Source organism: Erythrolamprus reginae, chromosome 1 (genome assembly GCF_031021105.1).
Source record: "Erythrolamprus reginae isolate rEryReg1 chromosome 1, rEryReg1.hap1, whole genome shotgun sequence".
In the NCBI taxonomy this organism is placed as follows: domain Eukaryota; kingdom Metazoa; phylum Chordata; class Lepidosauria; order Squamata; family Dipsadidae; genus Erythrolamprus; species Erythrolamprus reginae.
Window position 1 is genome coordinate 393,645,484 of NC_091950.1, and position 27,918 is coordinate 393,673,401.

The 27,918-nt window shown below is 41.8% G+C and overlaps 1 protein-coding gene across 1 annotated transcript; it reads left to right on the forward strand.

Annotated features, from left to right (window-relative positions):
• Positions 1 to 27,090, forward strand: TMEM214 (transmembrane protein 214). The gene is made up of 17 exons (XM_070734949.1): positions 1 to 423; positions 1,901 to 2,106; positions 4,022 to 4,172; positions 8,049 to 8,183; positions 10,786 to 10,868; positions 11,510 to 11,615; positions 12,432 to 12,513; positions 14,040 to 14,141; positions 16,478 to 16,619; positions 19,708 to 19,799; positions 20,222 to 20,270; positions 20,838 to 20,951; positions 21,057 to 21,174; positions 21,294 to 21,390; positions 21,556 to 21,724; positions 23,646 to 23,797; positions 24,928 to 27,090. The coding sequence occupies exons 1-17, from the start codon at positions 297 to 299 to the stop codon at positions 25,052 to 25,054; spliced, it is 2,052 nt and encodes a 683-aa protein (XP_070591050.1). The 5' UTR covers positions 1 to 296; the 3' UTR covers positions 25,055 to 27,090.
• The last annotated feature ends 828 nt before the right edge of the window (positions 27,091 to 27,918 follow it).

Genomic DNA, 27,918 nt, shown 5'->3' on the forward strand with positions numbered 1-27,918 from the left:
GCAAGGAAGAGGCTTCGCATCCCGGGGAGGAAGACGCTCCGGCCGTCACGTGTCGGGGAAGGTAGGCGAGCTTTAGGACGTGGCAGAACCAACGCTCGCCTCGGCGTCGCGCGGCAAGGGCGTCTCGCCCAATCAGCGTGGCCCGGAGGCCGAAAGGGGGGCGGGCCGTAAATGCGCGAGCCGAAGAAAGGCGCGCGTGCCCGTCTTTTTCTCCCTTTTTTTCTTTTCCCTCGCGGGGCCGCGCGTTCGCGGAGCGAAAAAGGCAAAGGCGTCGGAAAAACGGGCCGGGGAGACTGATGGCTGCGACGGGGCGTTGGGAGGTGGTGCGGAAGCCTTCCCGCAAGGGAGCGGGCGGCGGCGGCGGCTCCGTGGGGCGAAAGGCGCTTGGAGAGGCCAACAGTGGACGCGGTCTGGCCAAGCCCAGTGAGTGAGGAGGAGAAAAGACGCGCGCAGTTGAGCCTCCATATGCAGCGGTAGCCTAGCGTGCAAGACCGTGGAAGGCAGGCAGGCAAGGCGGGTCGAACTTACCTGCCCCGGTGACATAGACCTCCGCTTTAAGGGACCCCCCCCCCCCATCCCTGAGGTGACAGACAAGGGAAGGACTCGTCAGTTGGCAGAAAGAAGAAGGCTGGCCACGTGCTGGAGGAACATATGTTATGCTTTTTTCCCGTGGTTTTGCTTTGGGGGTTTTAAGCCCAGCCCTGGAACAGATTCCCTGCCACCGAATGGACGGGAGGCCTGGAAAGGCAGGAAAGCCAGTGGAGAGTTTAGAGCTGGGGCGGGGGTCCTCCAAACTTGGCAGCTTTTACACTTGCGGACTTCAACTCCCAGAATTCCTCAGCCAGCTTTGCTGAGAATTCCTGAGCTAGCTTTGCTGCCTAAGGAATTCTTGGAGTTGAAGTCCGCAAGTCTTAAAGCTGCCAAGGTTGGAGACCCCTGCAGTCTAGCTCAGAGGTTCTTCAAACTAGGCCAAAAGGCAAAGTTGGCTCTTTTATGACTTGTGGACTTCAACTCCCAGAATTCCTCAGCCAATCATGCTGGCTCAGGAATACTGGGAATTGAAGTCCATATGTCATAGAGGAGCCGATTTTGCCTACCCCTGAACTAGGAAACTTTAAGACTTGTGGACTGCAACTCCCAGCAAAGCTGGCTGAGGAATTCTGGGAGTTGAAGTCCGCACGGTTGGAGACCCCTGATCTAGAGACCCTTGCAGTTACAAAGTCCATGCTGTGCTGCCCTCCCCTCTCCTAGTGTGGATCTTGATGGCACATGACTCTGAAACATCGGATCTTTATTTGGATATTCAGAAGCAAATTTCCCCCTCTGTTTAAAATTGGCTATACTTTTCCCAGATTTGTTCTTTCTACAGTGAGCCCAATGGGGAGATATTCTGGGATCGGTAGAAGCATGTTAATAGGCAGGAAGCTAGGTAACAAAAGCACTTTTTCAAACTGGATCTTTTAAAAGATTTATTTTATGCAGTCAAGATCCAGCCATAAATGACATGCATGGTTTTTAACTGTGGGGTTAAATTGGTTTTAAATTGCTTTTTAGAGATTTTAATATTATTTAAATGTTTTGATTTTTGTTGTGAGCCACCCAGGGTCCCTTTGGAGATGGGTGGCATACAAATGGAATGAATGAATGAATAAACAAATAAATATTTTTAAAGCCATGTTCATAATGCATTTAACAAATTAGATGGTTACTTGAGAAAAGTATTACATGCAAAGTTAGTTAACCTTATGTCCCACTTTGTGGCTTAGTTTATGACTACTTCCTTTTTAAAAAAACATTGTGTGTAAATCTAGAAAGGGGGTTAATACTGTGTTAAATGTGTTGCATCAACACGGGCCATTTCAGCAGTCAGTCTTCATGTGTCTCTCTTCTATTCGCATAGCTCCCCTTGCCACTTCAGAAACTCTCTTTGAACTTGGCTTTGAGAAATCAACAAAGAGGCAAAATAAAGAACAGGTGCCTCCACCACCTGGACGCTGGCAGCAGAAAAAGCAAAACCCTTGGAAAAATGCCAAGAAAGGGACAGCCATAGACAGCGGACAGAACAAGCAACTCAAAAACCGGACTCTGGAGGAGGCATTGAAAGCAGTCAGTATCATTTTTCCAAAAAATGACGCTTTGTATCTTTGTATTATATTGCAAATTAAAGACTACTTCTGAAACAGGGAAGGCAATGAATTGAAAGTTTATTCTTCATCTAGTAGTGTTATTATCTATATTCTATAAGTCTTTAATTGCAACTATGTACAGTAGAAACAACAGTAGTTGACCCAAGAATTATTGAATGCAATTATTTGTTGTGTAATTTAAGTTGAATTTAACATCGATCTTTTCCTGCAAAGGGAAGGTAAGTTGTTATTTGGAGTTACTGTATGGTTACCAGTACTGTATTCCAGGTCAGGGTAGCAAGAATTGCAAAAGGACGTGACTTTTCTTTCTCAGACAACTGTTATTTTGGGGGGTGGGGGGTGGGGTGTAGTTTTAACATTGTGTATTTATAGAAACATAGAAGTCTGACGGCAGAAAAAGACCTCATGGTCCATCTAGTCTGCCCTTATACTATTTTCTGTATTTTATCTTAGGATGGATATATGTTTATCCCAGGCATGTTTAAATTCAGTTACTGTGGATTTATCTACCACGTCTGCTGGAAGTTTGTTCCAAAGATCTACTACCCTTTCAGTAAAATAATATTTTCTCATGTTGCTTTTGATCTTTCCCCCAACTAACTTCAGATTGTGTCCCCTTGTTCTTGTGTTCACTTTCCTATTAAAAACACTTCCCTCCTGAACCTTATTTAACCCTTTAACATATTTAAATGTTTCGATCATGTCCCCCCTTTTCCTTCTGTCCTCCAGACTATACAGATTATCTTATTGTTTTCAGAAGAATCCATCCTCAGACTCACACACATTTTAAACTCCCCTTCTTTCTCCATGGAGTAGGTTACATACTTAAGAGCTGTATAGCCTGCATGACCCACAGCTGTTGACTGCTGTGTATAATTTGGACAAAAGAACATTGGGTCATTCTTTGTCAAATGGACCAGGTGAAATTGAAGTCTTAAACTGAAATCTTGTTGTTTTCAGAAGAATCCATCCCCAGAACAAACTTCCAGCAGACGTGGTTGGTAAATCCACAGTAACTGAATTTAAACATGCCTGGAATAAAACATATATCCATCCTAAGATAAAACACAGGGAAAAGTATAAGGGCAGGCTGGATGGACCATGAGGCCTTTTTCTGCCATCAATCTTTTATGTTGCTATGTTTCTTATTTTAAAAGAAACCATCACAAGAACAACATATGATAGAAAAAATGTGTTATTTCTAATGAAATAAAAATGAGGATATTGAAGGTGATGAAACAGAGCGATAGAAAAAAACACGCTCTTTCTAATGAAGATGATTGAAGGTAATGAAACAGAGCTCTCTGTTTTCTCACCTTCAATCATCTTCATTTTTGTTTCATGAGAGCACGTTTTTCTATCATATACCGGTATGTTGTTTTTGTGATGGCTGCAAAAATTAGTCAAGTGGACACCTGGTCCACTTGACAGAGAATGGCCCTATTATTACTAATCACATGAAATCCTAATTAATCTTGTTATAATAATATATACATAAATTGTTCTTTGTCCAATTCCTTTTGTTTTTAGCTTTATGCTAGTTATAATTAAGAAGTTTTAATAATGTAAATATTCATAGGGATTTTTTTTTTGCTTTGTTGTACTTTATCCAGCCAGTTGTTTGTCAGATGGGCTGCAGTATAAATATGACAAATAGAGTTAAGATTGGTTTTTGTTCTTGCCCTGACTTTTTAAAATTATCACCTCCCGATAATATTCAAAGGTCACACATAGTTCTCATTCCATAAAGCAGTTTTAGCTGCTGCCAGTTTGCATTATAATTTTAGCTCCCACCCATCTGCAAATGAAACTGAGATTAGGTTGACAGTTCTCACCTTTCCAGTTCTTCACTGTACTTTTTTTTTTAATTCCAGCTGGATTTATCAGAACTTCAGAAAGAGCTTGATAAAAGCTTGACCTTGTTCCCAGAGAGCCCTTCGGTGTGGGTCAAAGATCTAGCTGGATATTTGAACTACAAGTTGCAGGCCGCGAAGAGTGAGCCCACCCTCAGTCAGCACCCTCATGGTTAGTAGCACCAATGGGAATAATATTGCTATCATTCAGGAATGGGCATATTGTCATTAGAATAAGAATGCATATACTAGAGGTGTTCTGTCGGGCTCTCTGGTAGACCCCTCCCAAAAATTCACAGGTACAAATTTCAGACACACACATGTTTGAAAATTCAAAACAATGTTCTTTATAATGAAAATTCACTTAAACTAAGCCCTCTTTTGGTATAGCCAAGAGCACTCGTCTCCAAACAAACTGGTGATTTATACAAGTCCCTTATCAGTTCTGTGATACTTAGCTTGCAGCTGTGAGGCAATTCACAGTCCTTCTTCTTTCAGAAAGTGAAACACACTTTGCTCTCCTTTAGTTTCAAAGCGGGGGGGGGGGGGAACAGCACACAAAAGGTCAAAGTCAGTAAAGCAGTCACGAAACACAACGATCAGATAATCCTCCACAATGGCCAAACCCACAGGCTGCTCTTTATAGCAGCCTCACTAATTACCACAGCCCCACCCAACCACAGGTGGCCTCATTTTCTTTGATAATAATCTCTCAGTTGTTGCTTCCTATGCATCGCTCTCCGCATGCGTGGCTGTATCATTAACTCTTGTTCTGAATCCAAGGAGGAGAGAGATAATTGATCTCCTTCTGAGCTGTCTGCCACACTCTCCTCCTGCCTGTCACTCGTGTCTTCTTGGTCAGAGGAGCCTTCATCATCAGATTCCATGGGGGGGGGGCAAAACAGGCCTGCAGCATGTGGATGTCTCCCCCACATCCACAGTCCTTGGGCAGGAGCTGGGCCAGAACTAACTACAACAAGAGGTAGCCATTTAAATTGTTCTACTTGGAAAAGTTGCCCTTTCTGGGAAACAGCAGCTATTCCTTTATTCAGTCAGATCACTTTAGGCCACATAGAATTATCTTTCCATCAACTTTGTTTGGCTCTCCAGCTCTTAAAAGCTCTCCAGCCTGGCCAGAATAGTTAATGCCTTAATATACTTGCAATTGAATTGTTTTGCTAGCCTTAGGGGTATACAGAGGAAAGTGGAACACAAGAGGTTTTCAAATTGCAGAGGAAAGGGGAGTTGGGTGGGGGAACGCCACTTGGTTCACTCTGCCTAGATATCCGCTGTTTGTGGTGAGCTGCTGGGGCTGCGATATCTGAGATTGAAACCTTGGGATATGTCGGTGGTCTTTGCACTTGCAGCAACAGCTCATGCAATGGCCTCAACCTGCCTTTGAGCACCACACAAGGTGATTTGGCCAGAATCAAAGCATTCTTACCTGGTTTTACCTCTCAAGAGCAGCTGACCCTGGAGCTGGTGGAAATGATGTGCCAGTGCCTGGAGGATGTTGGGGCCTGGATGAGTGTCAACAAATTCAAGCTCAACCCAGACAAGACGGAGTGGCTGTGGGTCTTACCTACCAAGGACAATTCCATCTGTCCGTCCATTGCCCTAGGGGGAGAATCACTGGCCCCCTCAGAGAAGGTTCGCAACTTGGGCGTCCTCCTCGACCCACAGCTCACATTAGAGAAACATCTTTCAGCTGTAGCGAGGGGGGCGTTTGCCCAGGTTCGCCTTGTGCACCAGTTGCGACTCTACTTGGACCAGGAGTCACTGCTCACAATCACTCATGCCCTCATCACCTTGAAACTCGACTACTGTAACGCTCTCTCTACTGTAACGCTCTCTACTCTCGACTACTGTAACGCTCAAAGGGGCTACCTTTGAAAAATGTTCGGAAACCTCAGATCATGCAGAATGCAGCTGCGAGAGCAATCATGGGCTTTCCCAAATATGCCCATGTTACACCAACACTCCATAGTCTGCATTGGTTGCCAATCAGTTTCCGATCACAATTCAAAGTGTTGGTTATGACCTATAAAGCCCTTCATGGCACCGGACCAGAATATCTCCGGGACCGCCTTCTGCCGCACGAATCCCAGCAACCAGTTAGGTCCCACAGAGTTGGCCTTCTCCGGCTCCCGTCAACTAAACAATGTCGTTTGGCGGGACCCAGGGGAAGAGCATTCTCTGTGGCAGCCCCAACCCTTTGGAACCAACTCCCCCCAGATATCAGAGTTGCCCCCACCCTCCTTGCCTTTCGTAAGCTCCTTAAAACCCACCTCTGTCGTCAGGCATGGGGGAATTGAGACTTTCCCTCCCCCTAGGCTTATAAAATTTATGCATGGTATGTTAGCATGTATGATTGGTTTCTAAATTGGGGTTTTAAATTAACTTAAATATTAGATTGTTTACATTGTATTATTATTGCTGTGAGCCGCCCTGAGTCTGTGGAGAGGGGCGGCATACAAATCTGATTAATAAATAAAAATAATAAATAAATAAATGCATGCGAACCACATGGCTCGTGCTTCAGACATTGATAAGCGAGCCAGAAACTCCCAATTCCCTGGAAGTAGTGATCAAGGCTGGTCCCACACTGCACTGACCTCTGTAGCATACAGGATGCTTATGATGCCTGAAATGATGGGGCTGTTCTCACTCTCGTGCTCCTGGCAGATCAGTTCAATGTCCCGCAGTTTGCTAAAGTAGAAGTCGCGCTCTTTCTCCAGCCCATCCACTGTCAGTTTCAAATCCATCAACTATCGAAATGAAGACAAACAACAAAAATTGAACAAGAGAATGAACATCGTAATGACACAGCCCTGATATGTGTCATTCATTAACCCGGATCCAGCACACCAGGCAAGCAAACACTGCAACTGAGAGGTACCCAACCGTTGCGACACTAATGTCTGGGCAAAAAGGATTTGTTAAGTGGTGTGTAGAAGCAGCAAGAGCCTTTGGAAGCAATGGCAGTTCATTTTCTATTCTGAAAGAGAAAAATATGACTCATTTTGTAGACAATTAATTTTTCTCCTGAAGTTCTTAGGTGTGGGGCAAAGGAAAGACTGTTTTAAACTAGGTTGCACAACAGGATCTGCTTTAATAAAACATCAAGCCTCCCAACCTCATCAGAATGTTACAGGTTTTAAATGTATGTATGTATGTATGTATGTATGTGTGTGTATGTATGTATATGTATATGTGTGTAAATAAGGAGGCAAATAAGGAGCTGTGATGTTCCTTCAAAACACCAGGGTGATTCGACACAAAAATATGTAACCCTTCCCTGGTGCAGAGCTGAAGGGATTGGATACTGTAGCCTAGAGGATAATTCTCTGCCTTACAAGGCAAAGGTTGTAGGTTCAAGTCCCAGTGGGACTTGAACCTGCAAATCAAATAAATAAATAAATAAATGTCGGTGGTCTTTGCACTTGCAGCTCATGCAATGGCCTCAACCTGCCTTTGAGCACCACGCAAGGTGATTTGGCCAGAATCAAGGCATTCTTACCTGGTTTTACCTCTCAAGAGCAGCTGACCCTGGAGCTGTTCTATGTGGCTCCGATGAAAAGCTCACTCTAGGCAGCCTGAGTGCCAGCCTTACCCCACAAAATACCCAGGAGCAGCTGCTCTTCAAAGAGGAAATAAGCGAGATTAAATGGAGGCACTTTCAAAGTGCATACTGGCAGTTTTAATTCGGAAGAAGCATTGTAGATACTATTTTAGGGGATCAGGAATCGCTGTAATTGAATCTCTCTTGTGGTTGAAGTGAAAATACTGCACAGCTTTCATTTTGGACTCTTTCCTTGACTTGTGCCATGATCCTGCTGAAGTAGCAACTTTACTCACAGGTTCTACTATAATAATCTGTATTGTAACATCCTAACACACTTAGGGATGTGCTGCTGTTTTTCAGAAGCACCCACCTTGGATGCTTGTTTTAAGCAGATGCATGGAAATGTTGTGGTAACAGTGCTGTGACCAAAATGGATGTTGACTAAAATCTTGATCTTGCTATTATTTATATTTTTGGCTACAGACTATCCCTACTGTCTGGTGAATAAAGAACTGAGGAGCATTATCAAGTCCCTACTGTTGAAAGCTGGAGGTGTCCTGGAGCTTTTCTTTGACCATTGTATTTACACAATGTTGCAAGAGTTGGACAAAACTCCTGGTAAGATAAGGGTAAAGTATAGCTCAGATAATACATCCTGGAATCAAAGCTTCTGCCATGTAGGCAGAGGACCCTAAGCAAGATTAAGAACGGGGTGATGGTTTCTTTTATATGTAGCTAATGGCAAGCAGGTCGTTTCTTCAAGAACTTTGCACTTTGAAAATCAGTTATAAAAGAAATGGAAGCATAAAGTTAACATCCTAACAAAGAATTGCCATAATGGAGGAAGAAAGGGCACAGTGAACCCTTAAATTAAATAATGATCATTTAGTGAATGCAGTTGATCAACTTTCTGTCTGCACATCTCACCAAATGATAAGCATTTTATATGCTGCATTTGAAGAAGTACAAACAAGATGATTGAACCTTGATTTTATGAAATCTGCAGCTGTTTACATAATTTCTGTAATGACAACACAGTAAATGTATAATTTTGTCACGGTGAATGATATTGTGGAACTGGTGTAAATTTGTCTGCTAAAATCATTGTGCAAATGACATCATCTACATTCTTTTGCTTAATGATGCCATTATAAAAATAATAAAAATTTCCACCATGACATGTGTGGCAGTCCATCAGATTCGAAGAAGACATGTTGTCATGCGGTTCATCTGTTGACACGAGGGTGGCTCTGCAGTCCCAATCTGGGAGTTCTAACTCTAGCCCGATAGCACCACTGGAAGTCCAGTATTGCAGTAATTGTGGATGATATTCCGTAATTCTGATCAGGGTTTTCTCTGACTCGAGGAACACCTGTTTTCAAAGCTAGTGAAACATATGGCTTGTTGGCAGGTTCTGACAGCAGCTGCAATGTGTAGTTCCCTTGGCTGGATGTCACAGTGCCATAGTTTCTTTCACAGCACCTTGTAGTGCTTCCATGCTCAACCTCAAGGTTGTGGGGGAGGGGGACTCAGCAGATTTGCAGATGACACCAAGCTGTGGGAGCAGCCAACAATCCAGAAGATAGGCTTAAGATCCAGAAAGATCTGGACAGGCTTGAACGGTGGGGCCTATCTAACAAAATAAAATTCATTAGTGAGAAAAGTAAGGTTTTACACTTAGGTAAAAACAACCAATATTCTAGCCCTCATCACCTCGAGGTTCGACTACTGTAATGATCTCTACATGGGGCTACCTTTGAAAAGTGTTCGGAAACTTCAGATCGTGCAGAATGTAGCTGCGAGAGCCATCATGGGCTTCACTAGGTATGCCCATGTTACAGCAACACTCCGCAGTCTGCATTGGTTGCCAATCAATTTCCGGTCACAATTCAAAGTGTTGGTTATGACCTATAAAGCCCTTCATGGCATCGGACCAGAATATCTCCGGGACCACCTTCTGCCGCACGAATCCCAGTGACCGGTTAGGTCCCACAGAGTTGGCCTTCTCTGGGTCCCGTCAACTAAACAATGTCATTTGGCGGGACCCAGGAGAAGAGCCTTCTCTGTGGTGGCCCCGACCCTCTGGAACCAGCTCCCCCCAGATATCAGAGTTGCCCCCACCCTCCTTGCCTTTCGCAAGCTCCTTAAAACCCACCTCTGTCGTCAGGCATGGGGGAATTGAAATTTTTCCCTTCCCCCTAGGCTTATAGAATTTATACATGGTATGCTTGTATGTATGATTGGCCTCTTAAATTGGGGTTTTTTAGATTGTTTTTAATATTAGATTTGTTACATTGTCTTCTTTATTGTTGTTAGCCGCCTCGAGTCTTCGGAGAGGGGCGGCATACAAAACAAACAAACAAATAAATAAATAAATATTATAAGATAGGATAGGTGGTGCCTAGTGGACAATCACTTATCAGCCAGCAGTGTACTGCAGCTGCCAAAAAAGCTAGCACAGTCGTAGGCTGCATTAATAAAGAGATAGAATCAAGATCATGTGAAGTGTTAGTACCATTTTATAACGCCTAAGTAAGACCACACTTGGAATTGCATCCAGTTTTGGTCACATAGCAGATGTTGAGACTCTAGAAAAAGTACAGAAAAGAGCAACAAAAATTATTAGGGGGTTGGAGGATGAAGCATGCAGGAATTGGATGTCTAGTTTAATGAAAAAAAGAATTAGGCATGACGTTGTAGCAATGTTCCAGTATTGGAGTGGCTACCACAAAGGAGAGGAGGTCAAATTATTTTCCAAAGCACCTAAAGGTAGGACAAGAAGCAAGGGATGGAAACTAATCAAGGAGAGAACTAACCTAAAAATAAGAAAATTTCTAGCTTTAAGAACAATTAATCAGTGGAACACTTGCCTCCAGAAGTTGTCGATGCTTCATCACTGTAGATTTTTAAGAGGAGATTGGACAACCATTGTCTGGAATAGTATAGGTTTTCTGGTTGAACAATAGGTTAGACTAGAAGACCTCCAAGGTCCCTTCCAACTCTGTTATTCTGTTAACAAAGATTTCACTCTTTTTATGGTTATGACAAATTCATGGAGGAAGAATGATGGGAGAAATAGCACATTTCACATATTAGGAAAGTAAGATTCACATCCCAAATTCAGACAGATTTTTTTCTGCAAGACTCAATATGGGTTGTAAGGACAATGTCCAAGTTAATATATCCTATGTGACAGTAATCTAATTGCCTTACCTTTCAGGAGAATCACTACACAGTTATAGGATCTGCATACAGGCTATATTACTGGACAAACCTAAAGTTGCTACAGCAAACTTGAGCAAGGTAAGTTGACAGAGGGCCTACTCTTCTAAAATTAAGTTTTGAGTAACATTCAATATCATCTCTGTAAAATTGAATATTGGAAAACTAATTGCACTGTGGTCCATAGAATGCCAAATGGATTAATTTTATTATTATTATTATTATTTATTAGATTTGTATGCCACCCCTCTCCGCAGACTCGGGGCGGCTCACAACAGTGATAAAAACAGTATACAATGACAAATCTAATATTAAAAGTCTATAATAATAAATCTAACATTAAAAGTCTAAAATACCCCATTGTTTAAAAATCATACATACAACATACCATACATAAAACTGCATAGGCAAGGGGAGATATCTCAGTTCCCCCATGCCTGACGGCAGAGGTGGGTTTTAAGGAGTTTACGAAAGGCAATCCTAATCTCTGGGGGGAGCTGGTTCCAGAGGGTTGGGGTCGCCACAGAGAAGGCTCTTCCCCTAGGTCCCGCCAGCCGACATTGTTTAGTCGAGGGGACCCGGAAAAGGCCAACTTTAATTTTATGTCTGAGGATGCCATGTTGAATAAGACCAGTTATCAAGGAGCCCTGGGAGGCAGAAAGCTTTGCGTATTTTCTTGCTACAAAGGTTACATTAAACTATCTTTGTCTTTTCTTTTTCAGTATCTTGATCTGTTGAGATCCCACCATAATCGCCCAGCCAAATGTCTCACCATTATGTGGGCCTTGGGGCAAGCTGGTTTTGTTGACCTCACAGAAGGGCTTAAAGGTGAGAACAACAGGATTTTTATGTTCATTGGGAATGTTTGCTTTTTAATGCCCTGAAATTCATGGCAGCCTTTAAAGTTTTGATATTTTCCATTTGCCATTATTTTACCACTTACTGTACATTTATGTATTGTGAAACTCCTGCTTGCCTACACATTCTTAAAAAGTACCTTATGTCGACCAAAATAATAAAAAGCAAAATTGACCATTTAAAAAGAGTCTGGGAATGAATCTTGAAGAATTTTGCATGCTTAATTCAGAGATAAAAAATAATAATAATTCAAACAAGCTAAACTAGTTTTTTAAGTAACAGCCAAAGCGCAGTATCTGATAAGGAATCTGATAAATAGCTGAGTTGATATTTCTCCAAAGAAGTATTCTTCATGCTCATAAAACATCTTCCCACACACCGAGTGGGATAATCCTATTAAAGTTTTTCATATGTTAGAATAAATGTGGGAAAGTTTTGAGTGTTCCCTAAGTTTGGCCATAGGTTGGTTTCTGAACGTTTCATTACCAGGCTAGGTAACACCCTCAGCGGAATTTAGAGAATGTCAGTGTTGGTGATAAGACCGTCTTATATTCAGCCTCTTTCTTTGGCAAGTAATCTGCTGAATGAGGGTGAAGCAGCTGTCTTTGGAAACAGAATTAGTCTATGCCCGGGAGGGAAATTGCTTAGGCACATCCCACTTTTTTTCAGTGGACAGTGCTCAACTCTTTCATGGAGGAATGAAAAGTTATGAGTGTAGCATGCCCGCCCCCCCCCACCCCCCCCCACCCCAAAAAAAAAGTACTGTTATGTCTCTTCTCTTCCTAGTGTGGCTTGGCATCATGCTTCCGGCTCTGGGCATCAAATCTCTCTCTCCATATGCCATCAGTTACTTGGATCGGCTGTTGATGTGAGTTCATGTGTAATGGGAAGTTTTGTTATTGGGAAACATTTGTGCATGTTGTTGTTGTTGTTATTGTTGTTGTTGTTATTATTATTATTATTATTATTATTATTTATTGGATTTGTATGCCGTCCCTCTCCGCAGACTCGGGGCGGCTAACAAAAATGATAAAAAACAGCATGTAACAATCCAATTAATAAAACAACTAAAAACCCTTATAGTAAAACCAAACATACATGCAAACATACCATGCAAACCTTGTAATGGCCTAGGGGGAAAGAATATCTTAACTCCCCCATACTTGGCGATAAAGGTGAGTCTTGAGTAATTTGCGGAAGACACGGAGGGTGGGGGCCGTTCTAATCTCTGGGGGGAGTTGATTCCAGAGGGCCGGGGCTGCCACAGAGAAGGCTCTTCCCCTGGGGCCCGCCAAACAAATTGTTTGGTCGACAGGACCCGGAGAAGGCCAACTCTGTGGGACCTTATCGGCCGCTGGGATTCATGCGGTAGAAGGCGGTTCCGGATGTATTCTGGCACAATGCCATGTAGGGCTTTAAAGGTCATTACCAACACTTTGAATTGTGACCGGAATCGGATCGGCAGTCAGTGCAGGCCGCGGAGTGTTGCAGAAACGTGGGCGAATCTAGGGAGCCCCACGATGGCTCTCGCGGCCGCATTCTGCATGATCTGATCTGAAGAGTTCTCGGAGAGGGGCGACATATAAATCCAATAAAACTTGAAACTTGAAACATGTTGAGTTTGCCATCATTTTTTTTTATCTTTCCGATTACCATCAACACCCTAAAGGGGTAGAGTATAATTCATAAATCAGTTTAACTTTCCAAGAGGCTTTGCAAGCTGCAAACTAACTGAAAAACTGTTAGTTCATGTTCCCTTTCCTTATTTTAATTTCAAATACAGATTTAAAATAGTGTGTGTTTGAGCTTTTAGCAATTCCAGTCTACTTATTTCTTTTTCCACCATGTTTTGTCTGTTTTGTCACAGCTTAAATGGTTGTCATCTCTTTCTCTGTAGGGAGTTAAGCAGGGGTTAAACCCAGCAGATTCTGACAGGTTCTGGAGAAACAGTAGCAGAAATTTAGAGTAGTTTTCTGACAGGTTCTTGAGAACCAGGAAATACCACCTCTGGCTGGTCCCAGAGTGGGGTGGGAATGGAGATTTTGCAGTGTCCTTCCCCTGCCCTGCCCACCACACCACCAAGCCACACCCACAGAACCGGTAGTAATAAAAATTGGATTTCACCACTGGAGTTAAGTCTTACTCCTGTATTAGTAGGGCTAGGACAGATTTCATAGATAGAGGTGAATCTTAGTGATGCAGAAGGACGGGGACCAGGATACTAAAAGCTCTGATAATTCATCTACGGATTATTAAAGCCTTTCTATATATGTGTTGCTGAAATAATTCTGATCATGGAAGAATTTAGATGCAGAAGAAGAATTGGGATGAGATTCACTTGACACTGATATTCAGGAATCTGACAACATACTAACCTTACTTTCTTTTTGGCAGGATGCATCCTAATTTGACAAAAGGGTTTGGGATGATAGGGCCCAAAGACTTCTTCCCTCTTTTGGACTTTGCATTCATGCCCAACAACTCTTTATCTTCCAGGTATGTCTGCCAAAAGGAGAATCGTATGCAATCAATCCAACTGCCCTGTATCAGAAAATATGGCTGTGGGAATGCCTCTTCTATAGATGGAGGAACTTTGGGATAATAATGGGGAGAAAAAAATTGGGACTGGGCAAATAATGGCTGGGTCAGGGCAACATTTGTCCTATATACAGTAGGAGCAGTCATGTGTTCCACCAGCCAGCCAGATATGTAGTATTATTTATTTAATGAAAGTTGCTTCTTTGGTAGATATGGTAAATCTCTACCATCAGTATGTAAGATAGAAGTGCAAGCAAAAAAGCCACAATATTTGTACAAATGCAGCAGTAATAAGTAGTTAATAAGAGTAACAAAAAATAAACAGGACACAAGCCCATCATTTTCTGCAGTCTTATGTGTCTGGTGTTTTTCTTTTTGATAGTTTTTTCATAACAAGATGAATTCTCCCAACTTCAGTTTTGACATAAAGTAATTTTACACCATCTTCTTTAGGTTTTTTTTAAATTGTAAAATACATTACAAGCACAAAGGTGGAAGGAGTTGTCAGGTGTCAAATAATTTATACTACTGATGATTTTATAATCCAGCAAACCCAGTTCTTTTTACAGTCATTTGTTTCTTCTTGCATTATTCTTATATGAACTTTAAAAATTGGAATGCGAAGGGAGCAACAGTCACTGAGTTTTGTTCTTTAGCACCTGCCTGTTTTCTTTTCCCTCCTCTTCCTGCCCTTGTTTGACTTGTTTCAGTTTGTTGACAGGTATTTCTATGCCTTACACCAATGGTGGTGAATCTAGGGCATACGTGCCACAATTTGCACGTGGAGCTATATCTGAGGGCATGTGACACATTGCCCAATGTCAGCTCCTGTGCGCATTGGTCAGCTGATTTTCAGCCTTCTTTTTGGCTGTTTTCATTCTCCCCAGGGTTCAGGAAAGCCTCCTGAAGCTTGGGTATGGTGAAAAATCGCCAACCGGAAGTTCATTTCCAAACTTCTGGTTGGCCCAGTTTTTTGCTCTCCCCAGCTTTCAGAAGGCTTTCTTGAACCCAGGCAATGGCGAAAAACAGCCCAACAGGCCAATTGGAACTCCAGAGGCTTCAGTGAGACCTGTGTGCATGTGTGTGGGGGCATTATAGAAACATAGAAACATAGAAGACTGACGGCAGAAAAAGACCTCATGATCCATCTAGTCTGCCCTTATACTATTTTCTGTATTTTATCTTAGGATGGATATATGTTTATCCCAGGCATGTTTAAATTCAGTTACTGTGGATTTACCAACCACGTCTGCTGGAAGTTTGTTCCAAGGATCTACTACTCTTTCAGTAAAATAATATTTTCTCACGTTGCTTTTGATCTTTCCCCCAACTAACTTCAGATTGTGTCCCCTTGTTCTTGTGTTCACTTTCCTATTAAAAACACTTCCCTCCTGGACCTTATTTAACACTTTAACATATTTAAATGTTTCGATCATGTCCCCCTTTTTCCTTCTGTTTTCCAGACTATACAGACTGAGTTCATTAAGTCTTTCCTGATACGTTTTATGCTTAAGACCTTCCACCATTCTTGTAGCTCGTCTTTGGACCGTTCCATTTTGTCAATATCTTTTTGTAGGTGAGGTCTCCAGAACTGAACACAGTATTCCAAATGTGGTCTCGCCAGCACTCTATATAGCGGGATCATAATCTCCCTCTTCCTGCTTGTTATACCTCTAGCTATGCAGCCAAGCATCCTATTTGCTTTCCCTACCGCCTGACTGCACTGTTCACCCATTTTGAGACTGTCAGAAATCAAAATAGGGAGGATTGTGCACATGCACAGGGGAAGGGCATTGCATTATGGGTGGGGGCACATGCACAGAAGCTATTGCACACATGCGAGTCTTTTGGCATCCAAGTCAAAAAAGGTTCACCATCACTTCCTCAGACAGTGGAGCACAGAACCCTAGCGCTTGCTCTTGAATACCATTTCTGTAGCCTTTAAAAGGTATTTCTGGAATTCCCCAGCTAACATGGCTGGCAAGGGAATGCTGGGTGTTGAAGTCCACATCTGTTAAAGTTGCCAAGTTTGAGAAACACCCCCTTAGAACAACGGAGGCCATGGCAATTTTCCAACATTCCTTCACGCGCGGGAATGATCGCACCATTGTTGAGCACAAAATACTTTTTGGCAGGGTTGACGAACGAGGGAAGGTGCAACAAATGAAGGTGCAACCAATGAAGCCTGTTATCTGGTTTTTCTTCATGGTATTTTTGGAAAATGTCTTTAGCAGAAATGCACATTTCTCATCTTGAGACATGGTTGGACTGATATAATTGGCTTTTTTCTTCAGTCTGCAGGAGCAGCTCCGGCAATTGTATCCCCGCCTGAAAGTGTTGGCCTTTGGCGCTAATCCTGAAACTTCCCTGCATACTTACTTCCCTTCATTCCTCTCCAGGACCACACCCAACTGTCCCCATGACATGAAGAAAGAGGTGAGGCTGGGAGGGAGACAGGATCAGAAGGAACAAACATAGTTCTTAAGCAGTACGGTGGGCTGCAATATTTAGCCAACAAATAATCTGCATTAAAAAGTGGCACCCAATTAATTAGGGCACAATAGCATGTTAACCTGAAACGCCTTCAGTGTTAGTTCTCTTCATACAAGGGGCAATTGTTCCCATGACAGAGTGAGCCTTATAAAGAGGAAATCTACTGTTTCTGCAGAACTAATCCAATAAGTTTAGAATTGTTGACTTGAACATTTAAATAATCAATTATCTTAGTTCTATTAATGTGAGTATTTTATTAACATTTGATATCTCCGTTCTTCTGAGTATCTAATTCTAATTGTTTAGATCTATGTATGTATGTGGTAAATCAAGAAAGAAAGAAAAACTAAAATCAGTATTGGGCTGCCTCCGGTAGGCCTGGATTCGCCGATCCAGTGGTGGAAACAGCGATGCGTGCGCATATGCATGTCTGCCATATTCCCTGTGCAAGAATTTGCTTCCTCACATGCACAGAGCAAAGAAATTGGTAGAAATCATTGAAATCTCACGCGTCTGAAGGTCCTTGCGTGAGATTTTGGTGATTTTCACCGATTTCTTTGCTTCTGCCCATGTGCAGAGGCAAATTTTTGTGCAGCAGTGCATGCGCCTGCTGCCGCCCATGGGCACGCCCGCACCGGCCTCCAGGACTTTTCCCAACAGGGAAGGGTAAGTGCAGCCCTTCAGTGGCTAAAATGATTTGTGATTTGGTAATAGTTGACATAACTGATATGGCTTATATAGAGGAACTTCTATTGGCATGCTATCCAGCGGTGTAAATGAGCATGGAATACTGGTAATTTTAGTTCATATGAATGAATTATCTGTTCCAGAAATTTTGTCAGAGCTCAGCCTTATGGAATCTGTGACCTTGAAAATAGGTGCATGGAAAATAATAAATATATAAATGTAACCTCTATACTAGCTACTTCCCAGTCTTGCAAACCCCCTGGCTCAGCTGAGCTGACCAAACCAAGCTATTAAGGCAAGGTGATTTCAGTATTCTACTTTGAGCTTGGCTTGCCTGGTGCAGCTCATACATGCCGTGTTAGATTTAGAATAGTCATGATTCTAGGCCAAACACAGTTGATCTTAGGTCTCATGCATGTTGCTGGTTACATACTTTTGTTCTTTAGCTGTATCTGGAATAAGCTGTATTTGCTGTTGAAACCCTCTGGAGTAACCTAATTATCTTGGACCACTGCTTGGTGAAAGTTGGACTTACACAAGCCCTCTTTATCTGGGTAATAGTTCTTGTATTCATTCAAATCAACTCAGAGAGGTTCAGAGCAATAAAGTAACAAAAACAGCAAAATACAAAAAAGTAACCAAAACAAACACAAAAAATAATTCCAAAAGGATCTCAAGATAGCAAAGCAAACGTCACAAACAGATGCTCTCTTGTCGGCTTCTCTAGGCAGAGCAGACCAAGAAATTGATTCCACAAAATGGCTAAAACTATTTTTCTTGAGATTGATTACAATAATAGAATCTTGCAAATGTGGTTGTGTTGTACCTCTTCCCTCTTCTCATGCTTCCGTTGAGTTAGGAAAATGTTTTGTCTGAACTTCTTATGAATTCTTTATATCTTTTGCTGTGACTTAAAATATATTTCAACTCTCGTCACTCCAGTAATAGAATAGTCCACATCATCTTCCTTACTCTGTACATCTGGATAAATGTTTTTAAGGTTTTCTAAATCAACAGCCATTTCATCCTGCTGGGATTAAGCCTGGATTTGTGGTTCATTTTTTCCTCCCTTTTCCAATCCTGATAGCACCAGGGCAAGGAGTTCATCTTATGCTCAAAACCAAATTGGGAGATATTTTATCCCATACAAGCAGTTGACTTCCAGCAGGTTCACACGGATGTTGATAAGGGAGGGAGAGCTGAGTCCAGGACTATTCTAACCAGACTGTCTGATGAGTTGACCTGTTCTCCTCTCATCATAGTCTGGAAAGGAGGTTGACTTACAGAGGGGAAACCTGACTTCAGCACAGTGTCCCCCATTCCCATCTTTTTAAGGTTTTGAAGATGCATCTGTCTTAGTTGGCCTGCAATATGTAGTTCATTTTTATTTTTATAGCCCACCAGCAAAATAGGTTAGATTTGAGATTTGCCCAAATTCACCCAACAGGTTTTCATAGATGTGAGTGAATCTTTCTGTTCCTGCTGCTGCTTATACACCTTCACTACTGTTACACTGGCTTTCATTTTTAATTGAAAATTATGTTATTTTAATTTAGATTTCACAGGTTTTAAAATTCATACAGATGATTATCCCTTCTTTTGAATCAGAAAGAGCCCCAGGGAGATTCAAGACAAGCTTATAATATGAAGTGTTTCATTCATTCATTCCATTCAATTTCTATGGCCACTCATCTCAGTCAATGACTCTTAACCTTAAATGAAGTCAAGTTGTTCCAGCCAGACTGTTTCATTTACTCAAGTGGTTGTGCCTTGAGAGTTCAGGGCTGTCATTCTTTTAATTCAAGATGTTCATGGGGCAAGGATCTTCTCTTGGTGGGAAGTATTTGCTGTTCTTTTCAAGCTATGACTGTTTTCTTTCGCTGGTAAAATCAAATAGCTCTGAGCCTCGCTTCCTTTGTTTCCACAGAGAGGTAGATCTGTAAGAATAAGATGCCTGCCAAAAACGCAGGATGATTGCACAAGCTCCATAGCTGAGTTCTCCTGATTCAAATGTATTTTTTGCATCCATAAGTTCGGAGCAGGCATTGGCATGGAACTTTAGACTTGGGAAGATATATCTCTGAAGCTCTGATGCATACATGAGGCTTCCCGTGTTAAGAGTAGCCCTTTCAAGAAGTAACATTAAGATACCGTGTCTTTTTCAATATCCCAAAGGTAGAGAAGATTTTTTTTCTGTTAAATGTGGAAAGAGTGGAGAAACTTGATAAATTAAATCTGCTGTCTTGAAACCTGTCGTAGTATGACTGCACTATCGCTGCTGTTTGGAAATGCCCAGTGTCTAATCTTTAGTCCTCTGAGAAATATTCTGACTTGCCCTCTGCAGCTCCTGAAGTGTTTGACCGAGTGCCTCAATCTTGATCCTCTCAGTTTCAATGTGTGGAGACAATTGTACACCAAACATCTCCCACAGTCAAGGTAAGAATGTAAAAAGTGCTACTTTGATCACATGGGCAATTTAGCCATCTTGTCATGTATTCAGTGGGGAGGGAGGCCGGGAGGAGATTGGAAAATCCAGTAATCATATTCACATGATACAATTAGATTTTCTTGCTGAATGGATTAGGATAATACACTGCAAGGTAAACTAATATGGTGGGATGATTTAACATTGTGCCACAAAATCAAATAAAATCAGTCAAATTAGATGGTAAGCAACTGACTTTAAGGATTTGTTAAGATGTGTAGCAATTTCTTCCTTTTCATATACTGTTGTGAATGGCCCTTCCCTGTTTCCACACTTTTTCTGTTACAATAACTAACTTTATTTTTTATTTTATAGCCCACCTTAGGAGACAGTAAAACACCTCATTGTTAATATTTTTGCTTTGTTTTTTCAGCTTGCTCCTGAATCACTTGTTGGAGACCTGGGGCAACACTACCAAAAAGGTTTGTGTCTCCTCCCCCCTGCCCCCCCTCAAGAATAGATTTTTCATGGGAAACTTGAGTAAGCAAAGCCAGAAAAAGGCTAATTAATATCAAGAGAATATATATGTGTGTGCACCTGAAGGGCAGATTGATTCAATGCAAAGAAAGTTATCTATTTCAGCATACCAGGAACTATTTGTTGAGATATTAAAATTTAACAGATTAGAAACAGATTAGAAAATGAAAAGATATATTCTCTGTAGTTTGTGACTGAACTAAACTGAAGGAGTTCTGTTTGTGCCCATTTTTGAATGTGATTTGGAGACACTAAGATCAAATGAAGTGATGAATCTTGAAAGCTTTTGCAGATGAGCTTTAATGAAAATACATGTTTGTTTGTTTGTTTATTATCTATCAAATTTATATAGCCTCCCATCTCAATCAAAGTGACTCAGAGCATTGCTCAACAGTCAAAGACAGCAACAAATATAAAAACAAAAGACATAACAACTATAAAAATAAATCCTATATAAAAAATAAACCCTAGAATGATTGCTTCTGTACTTTACTGGACTTTTTCTTTCCTAGGTGCGAAAATCTTTACAGGAAACAGTTCATTCATTCAGTGTCACAAATGTAGAGCTGGCTATGAAAGGACCAAACAATGTTCAGGATGTAGCAGTTTGTACAGTCGCGTGCAAGGTAATTTATTAGCTTATGGAATGGCGCACGAATTAGCAAACCTATATGGATGTTTATTTGCTTCATTCTGCTTTACAGCACTGCTTCTTTGGTTCTGTTCTTTAGAACCTGCTGCTCAAGATGAAAACCAGTGGGTTTCGTTGGCCATGGCTGATTTTAGTCCTCCTGGTAGTTACTGCTGGATTTCTGACATATGATATCAAGACTCATGGCTCCTTCCAAGGTTAGGATTTGTTTCTGGAGGCATGTGAGATGGTGCTTCTTTCCTCCCCACAATAAGGCTGGAAAATCGGCTTCACTGTAATGGAAACTTTCCCTCCATTGTTTTGTTTTGTTTTGCAGCTTCTGCCTCCGGACATGTCCTTCGTTCTTCTGGCATCCTGTCTGCATCTGAGCAAGCCTGGAACAAAGTTTCCCATTTCTCTATAAAAGGATACAGGTCGGTAATAGGTTTTACCTCTTTTAGCAAAGGGAGCACTTTAAAAGAGCATTCAGAAGAGATCTGTATTGTATTCAAAACCACAGACAATTAAGAGATTATTCCATTTGGTTGGATTTGAGGGCAATTTCTTTTTCATTCCATCCCCCACCTCTCTCCCTGCAGCTGGCTAGAAGCAAATATCCCGATCTACTATTCCCAAGTGGCAACAGTGCTCGGACCCAATTTGGAGCTGGCCTGGACCAAGACAAATGAAACTGCTATCTACCTCTCTGGGAAGTGCTCTACTCATTTAGCCTGGCTCAGCAGCAACCTCCTTAGGCTTACTGAATGGGTAAGAATGCTGCTGCTTTTGGCTGGACAGCCAAGTTTTGTTAGGTGGAAGCTGGAAATTAGGAGTTCATTCATTTAACATTAAGAATTTCAGAAGTTAGGCAGGAAAAGTTGTGCAGATCAAACTGCAAAAGCCACATAGAAGTTAAGGAGGAAGCATCAGGGGAAGCAATTAAAAGTCCATTGCCCTGTCTATGCTTAACAGAGGAGTTACAACCTTTCATGCATCTTGAAGGAAACATTGGTGTCTAGTGTTGGGCGAACCCAACGAAGTTTGGGTTCAGTGGGTTTGGACGAACTTGACGGCGGAGTTCGGATAAGTTCTCCGAACCCGAACCTGAACACTTCTGGTCCCGCCCTCCTGTCTTCTGCCAAAGCAGCCCGCGGCCGCCTGTCTCCTTTTATTTCTTACAGAAAAGGCTCGGACGCCGCAGCCACACCTTTTCTGTAAAAAATAAAAGAAGACAGGCGGCCGCAGGTTGCCCTAGGCCAGGGGTCCCCAAACTTTTTACACAGGGGGCCAGTTCACTGTCCCTTGGACTGTTGGAGGGCTGGACTATAAAAAAACCTATGAACAGATTTCTGTGCACACTGCACATACCTTATTTCTTTCTCTCTCACTCACTTTCTCTCTCTCTCTCTCTCTCTCTTGCTTTCTTTCTCTCTGTCTTGCTTTCTCTCTCTCTCTTGCTCTCTCTCTTTTGCTTTCTGTCTCTTGCTCTCTCTCTCTCTCTTTCTCACTCTCTCTTGCTATCTCTCTTCCTCCCTCCCTTTCTCTCCCCCTCTTTCTCCCCCTTCCCTCCCTCCCCTCCGTCCTTCCTTCCTCTCCACTTCTTTCCCTCACTCTTTCCCTTTTCTTTCTTTCTCTCCACTTCTCTCTCTCTTTTCCCTCTTTCACCCTCCCTCTTCTCTCCCCGTGGAGGACTCACCCAACAAGCCTCTACCCTCCGACCCCGGACTCCCATTCAATCCCCATTCAGAAAACAGGACCTAGCAACTCAAAGAGGAGGCGGGTGTGTGCTTGTATGTGTGTGTGTTGTGCCCAGCTTGGCTTTCGGCAAGCCTTACTTTACCTCGGGTGAGATGAGATTGAGGGGGACGTTCTCACTGCTTTTCCAGTGCGGCCTTGGAAAAGACCCGCGGGCCAGATAAATGGCCTCAGCGGGCCGCATGTGGCCCGCGGGCCATAGTTTGGCGACTGCTGCCCTAGGCAATGGGCGCAACAGTGGGGGAGAGTTGCGCCGCCTATGAGCCCAAAATTCCCCTCAGGAATGGTGCTGCAAGTTAAAGGAGGTGGGGAATCCCATTTGCTTGCCGCCCACAAGGAGATTCTGGGGGCGGGGCTTTGATGTCACGGAGACTCCTTCCTGGCCGGGGCCAAAACAGGGGAGTTGAGGAAAAAATAAAGCCACGGGCCAGGAAGGAGCCTCCCCTTCCCGCCCACCCCAGTGTTCGAGCGAACGCCGAACCTGAACAAGGACTTTAAAAAATGCTATGCAAGTTCTGTTTGCCCAACACTATTGATGTCTTTGCCACCCACCCCCCCAAATAATTTGCAGGTTGTGTTATATCTTTCTCTGTTTGATGTCCCCAGAGTGTTGGCCGCTGATAATATTAACTGCAAATGATGGAATTTATAGCACTCTTGTGGACCTTAGGTTGTGGTTGATTTGTATTTTGTTACACTACTGAGGAATATTGGACACAGTAACCATCTGTTGTTCATTGCTCTATGTCATTGCTGTATAAATCTAAATAATGGATTTTGAGCAGCTTGTTGCACAATAGGAACCTGGCACATGGTCATTTTCAAACTTATCAAGTGATGAGTATTTTAGTAGCATGTTAAGCCAGTGAGGATCTGGTTGATTAGAAGCCAATCCTGTAAACTGCTCAACTGAGTATCTTTATTTTCTCCGTAGCTTCAGACACAGCTGCCAGATTCTGTGCTACATGCTGTTGAATACCTCAGAGAATTACTGCTATTCCTCATACGAAACTGCCTTCTGCCTGCTGTGGACTATATTGCTGTGTCATTGGATGGAGCCTGGAAAATGTGGTTAGCTTTCTGCAAGTATGCATTGTCTGCGTATCTTTGGGTCCCGGGCAGAACTGAATTTAATTCACTTTGACATGGTTAAGTTATCTGTTTGCTAAAGCTAAATAGGAATACAAGAATATTATAGTCTGTATGCATATGCCGAAAGAGAACTATGAGGACCCTTAATTAGAGGACTATCTGCTTAGTGATGCACAAGGCAGATCAACGATATATCCCAAAAGAAGCACTAAGAAAAAAAGCAGTTGAGGAGAAACAACAGGTTGATTATACCTATAATATGACAGTGACTAATGAATTCTTAATGTGCACAGATTCGTGAGTTTCTTGTTACAGAACCTGAACACACACTGTGGATTTAGTAAAATAATCTGGTATCTTGTGCATTCCCATGTTTAATTATTTAAAGTACCCTAGTTTCTAAGGCTAGAAGTTTGCAAAGTTTGGAGATGTGTGGGCAGGGCCTCGGAAGTCTCTGGAATCCCAATTATTAGGGATGGCCTTCGGTTTTTCTTTGCATTATTTCCTTGCCATGAGAGGAATAAATGGTGCAAAATGAACATAAAGAAACAGATTTCCATTGTTTTCTGTCTTTCTGTCACCAATCTGTTCAGCCATATGGATTAGTAAAGTTGAGCTTCTGGCCTGTTAATTTATCAGGATGGTACCCAGACATTCCATATTGGCTTGTGGGCACATAATCTCACTTTGTTTAGCAGAGGTGGTCAATTTATAGTACTCCAAATGTTAAATTGTCAATTCTTATTAGTCCTAACCAACATTGCCCATTGATAAAAAAAAATAGGGAGATGGAATCCAATGTCATCTAAAAGTCTACAAATTACCTACCCTGTTAAGGTAACAATATGTTTCTTTTAATTATAGTACAGAAACGCTCTTAGAAAGGAAGCATTTTCTGATTTCAGAAATGAAGTGTACATTTCTGAGGGAGGCTCTCCATCTCTGTCTTAAAATATAGGAGTTGTGTAAGCTTGCAACAATCTAATATGCAGGCTGCGGAATTCATGAAGCATCTAAATTTCACCTTACTGTCACTTAAATCAATATCAGCAGTTATTTCAGTTCTTTGAATGGCTCATCCTATGTCTCTGTAGCCTCCAATCATTTTTTGTTTCCTTTTTTAGTGGTGAAGGGTCCTGGACCTGCTTGAAAATTCATCTGACCAACCTCATGCAATCTTCTTGGACATACTTGCAGGATACAACTGTGGCCGTTAAGGACTGGGCTGTTTCCATCATCTCTAGGCACTAGCGGTGATCCTAGGCTCAGAAAGCAGGATGGCTAAAGCAGGATGTGCCAATTTGCTTATTCTTTAGTCTCAGCATCAAAACAGAGAACAGCACAACTTTGACTTGTTGCAGAAGCCCAGAGCTTCCCAGACCAGATGTCTCCAAGTTCCCAATTTGTTGTGCTGTCAAGCTTGTTCTCAGCTGAGCTGTTGGCAGGCTGTTTTCTTGATATGACTGCCCCAGGCTACAATGGTAATAACAGTATTTTAAGAGAGCGAGGTGTATCCCAGCAATGATTTTGGAAAAGCACTTCCTCTTTCAATAATATTTCAAATAAATTGGTTTCTGGGTCAGGGTCTTCCTACCATTTTATCCATGGATCTCTACCTTTTATTCTTAGCTTTTATCATAAATGTGCCCCCTGAAGTTTTGGGCCAGTCCTACAGTCTTGTTCTCATACTGAATGCTACCTTATTAGTTTACTTCCCATCTTTATTGGATCTGAGATATTTCTGGTACATTTCCTAAGATTGCAGTATTATCACTTATCAGAGCAATTAATACACTGGTCAAAAAAATAAACGGAACACTCAAATAACACACCTTCTACCTGAATGAATGAAATATTCTCATTGAATACTTCGTTCTGTACAAAGTTGAATGTGCTGACAACAAAATGAAATTGATTGTCAATCAGTGTTGCTTCCTAAATGGACAGTTTGACTTCACAGAAGTTTGATTTACTTGGAGTTATAGTCTGTTGTTTAAGTGTTCCCTTTATTTTTTTAAGCAGTATATGTTAATTTCTTTATACAAAAAGCAAAGGGTCTTGGCTTTTCCCCCAAAATGTGTTTGCCCTACTGTATTGCTGGACCACATAATGCAAATGGGGTGGGTGCTTCACTTTGAAATACACATTTACTGATGTGGAGGGAGTGGGACTTTTCTTCTCTTCGGAGCCACATTCCTCTGAGAATAATGTGTAGCAGTCTGAAATGGATGAAACTAGTAGTAGCCCTAGAGAGTAACATAGGCAGGCTACTTCTTATCTTCTGACAACACTTAACTTCTGGCATTATGTTTCTATTCCCATTCCCATTCAAGACATATTTTTCTTGCAAGAAATCTGGATGAGGTACAGTAAAATCGTTCAACTGAGGTCTGAATTCTGAGGTATATGGAGGCTGAGGGCCAGATATTCCTCACCTTCTGGTCTTAGTTGAAACTAAAAAAAAAGAAGTGATAGATAAGCTAGGTCAGTCTTTCAGCCAGTCTTTGAGTGGCATTTTGTTATGCTCACTCCTCCCCCAATGCTTTGTTTTGCTGTAGTCGCTTCAAGTGAAATCAGTAGCTTGGAAATGCCATTCTAGCTTTGAAATAGGATACACATCCTCTGCCCTAAATATCTTGGTGAGCCATTGGCTCTCTTTCAGCTGAGAGATTTGATATATCTGTATGTGCGAAAGTATGAAATGGGGAAATAATAGGTTAGAGATTGGTTCTTTTTGGCCTGTTGCTCCTACCTACCAGTTGGTATCTCAGCCTTTCTTGAACTGATTATCTTCTGGATATACATTTCCTTTTGTCTAGAACAGAGGGGCACATCTTTTTTGGATGAATGGCCAAGGCCTTTGAGTGCTGAGTGGTGTTCCCAAAAATATTCCAGACTAGGAGAAAGAAGTGATGCCACCAAGGCAAAGACACTATTTGGTTTTATTTAGCTATACTTAATATGTCTGCTTGTATATTTAGTCATTGTTTTTAATGAGTTTTATGGTCTATAATCCCCAAGGTTTCTGAGCCCCATGAATCAATTTGCTATATATTTCTAGTCAAAATATGTTGACTGGAGCTGTAATCAAATACCATATATCTGGGATACACAAAGAAAAGCTGGTTGTGCATTCATAATTCAGTTGTAAAAATGAGTCAGTTGTAAAAGTGAGTTCTGTGCAGTACATATCTCCCTTTAGCTCAGCAAGCTTATAATGGTAGACCTGGTCAAGACAATTGTGTGAGGCTCTTATCATGAACAATAAAGGAATAAATTTGGTTTAATTACTTGCTTTGTCTGTCTATACCATCTACCCCTTTCAAAATGTCTTATAGGTCTATATTAAGATTTGTCACTGCCTTAAGATTCTTATGAAGAAAGGGTAAATTTGGGTAAATTTTGGTATAAGGCCAGATAAAACCTACAATGTAAAGCACATGTGTAATTCATTTTATTTCCTCCACACAGAAGGCACAAGCAGCCAGTTACAGGAATTTCTGCTGTATTGGCTATGTATCAGCCCCAGAAGAAAGAGCATTGCACATTCAAGGGGTAAAGAAAAAAGTAGACATGCATAAAGATAAATACTAGGATTCTGATAAATATAGATGGGCTCCCACAGAAACTGGGTAATTAATCTGCAGGATTAATTAAATAACCAGGATATGATAGGTTATCTGGCCTGATCCTTATATAATGTGCATAAATTAACTGGGAGGTGATGTCAAAATGCTCAGGAGCCGCCTTCTTGCTGGGTTGAAAATGATCACTCAGAGTGAGATGGGGCCACCTAAAAATAGTTAGGTTTAATTGAAGTTAATTGCTGGTATCCATGCTGCAGTTTCCATTGCAATAAGAATGAATTTTAAAAAGCAAATTTAGGAGTGCCCGATGTAACTGAGCAACCATGATTGTATGATCTCTAGTGGGTCTGAAGTTACTATTTGGCCCAATGCTGGTCTAAATAAAAGTTGGGCTAGAGCTTTTTGTCTGAAAAAGTTTGATGACAGCAGGCAACAAAGTACTACTGAGCATACAATGAAATCACAAAATGGCTGACATACTCCTTGTGTAAGATGTATACCATAAGCTGCATGAGTGATTCTCCTTGC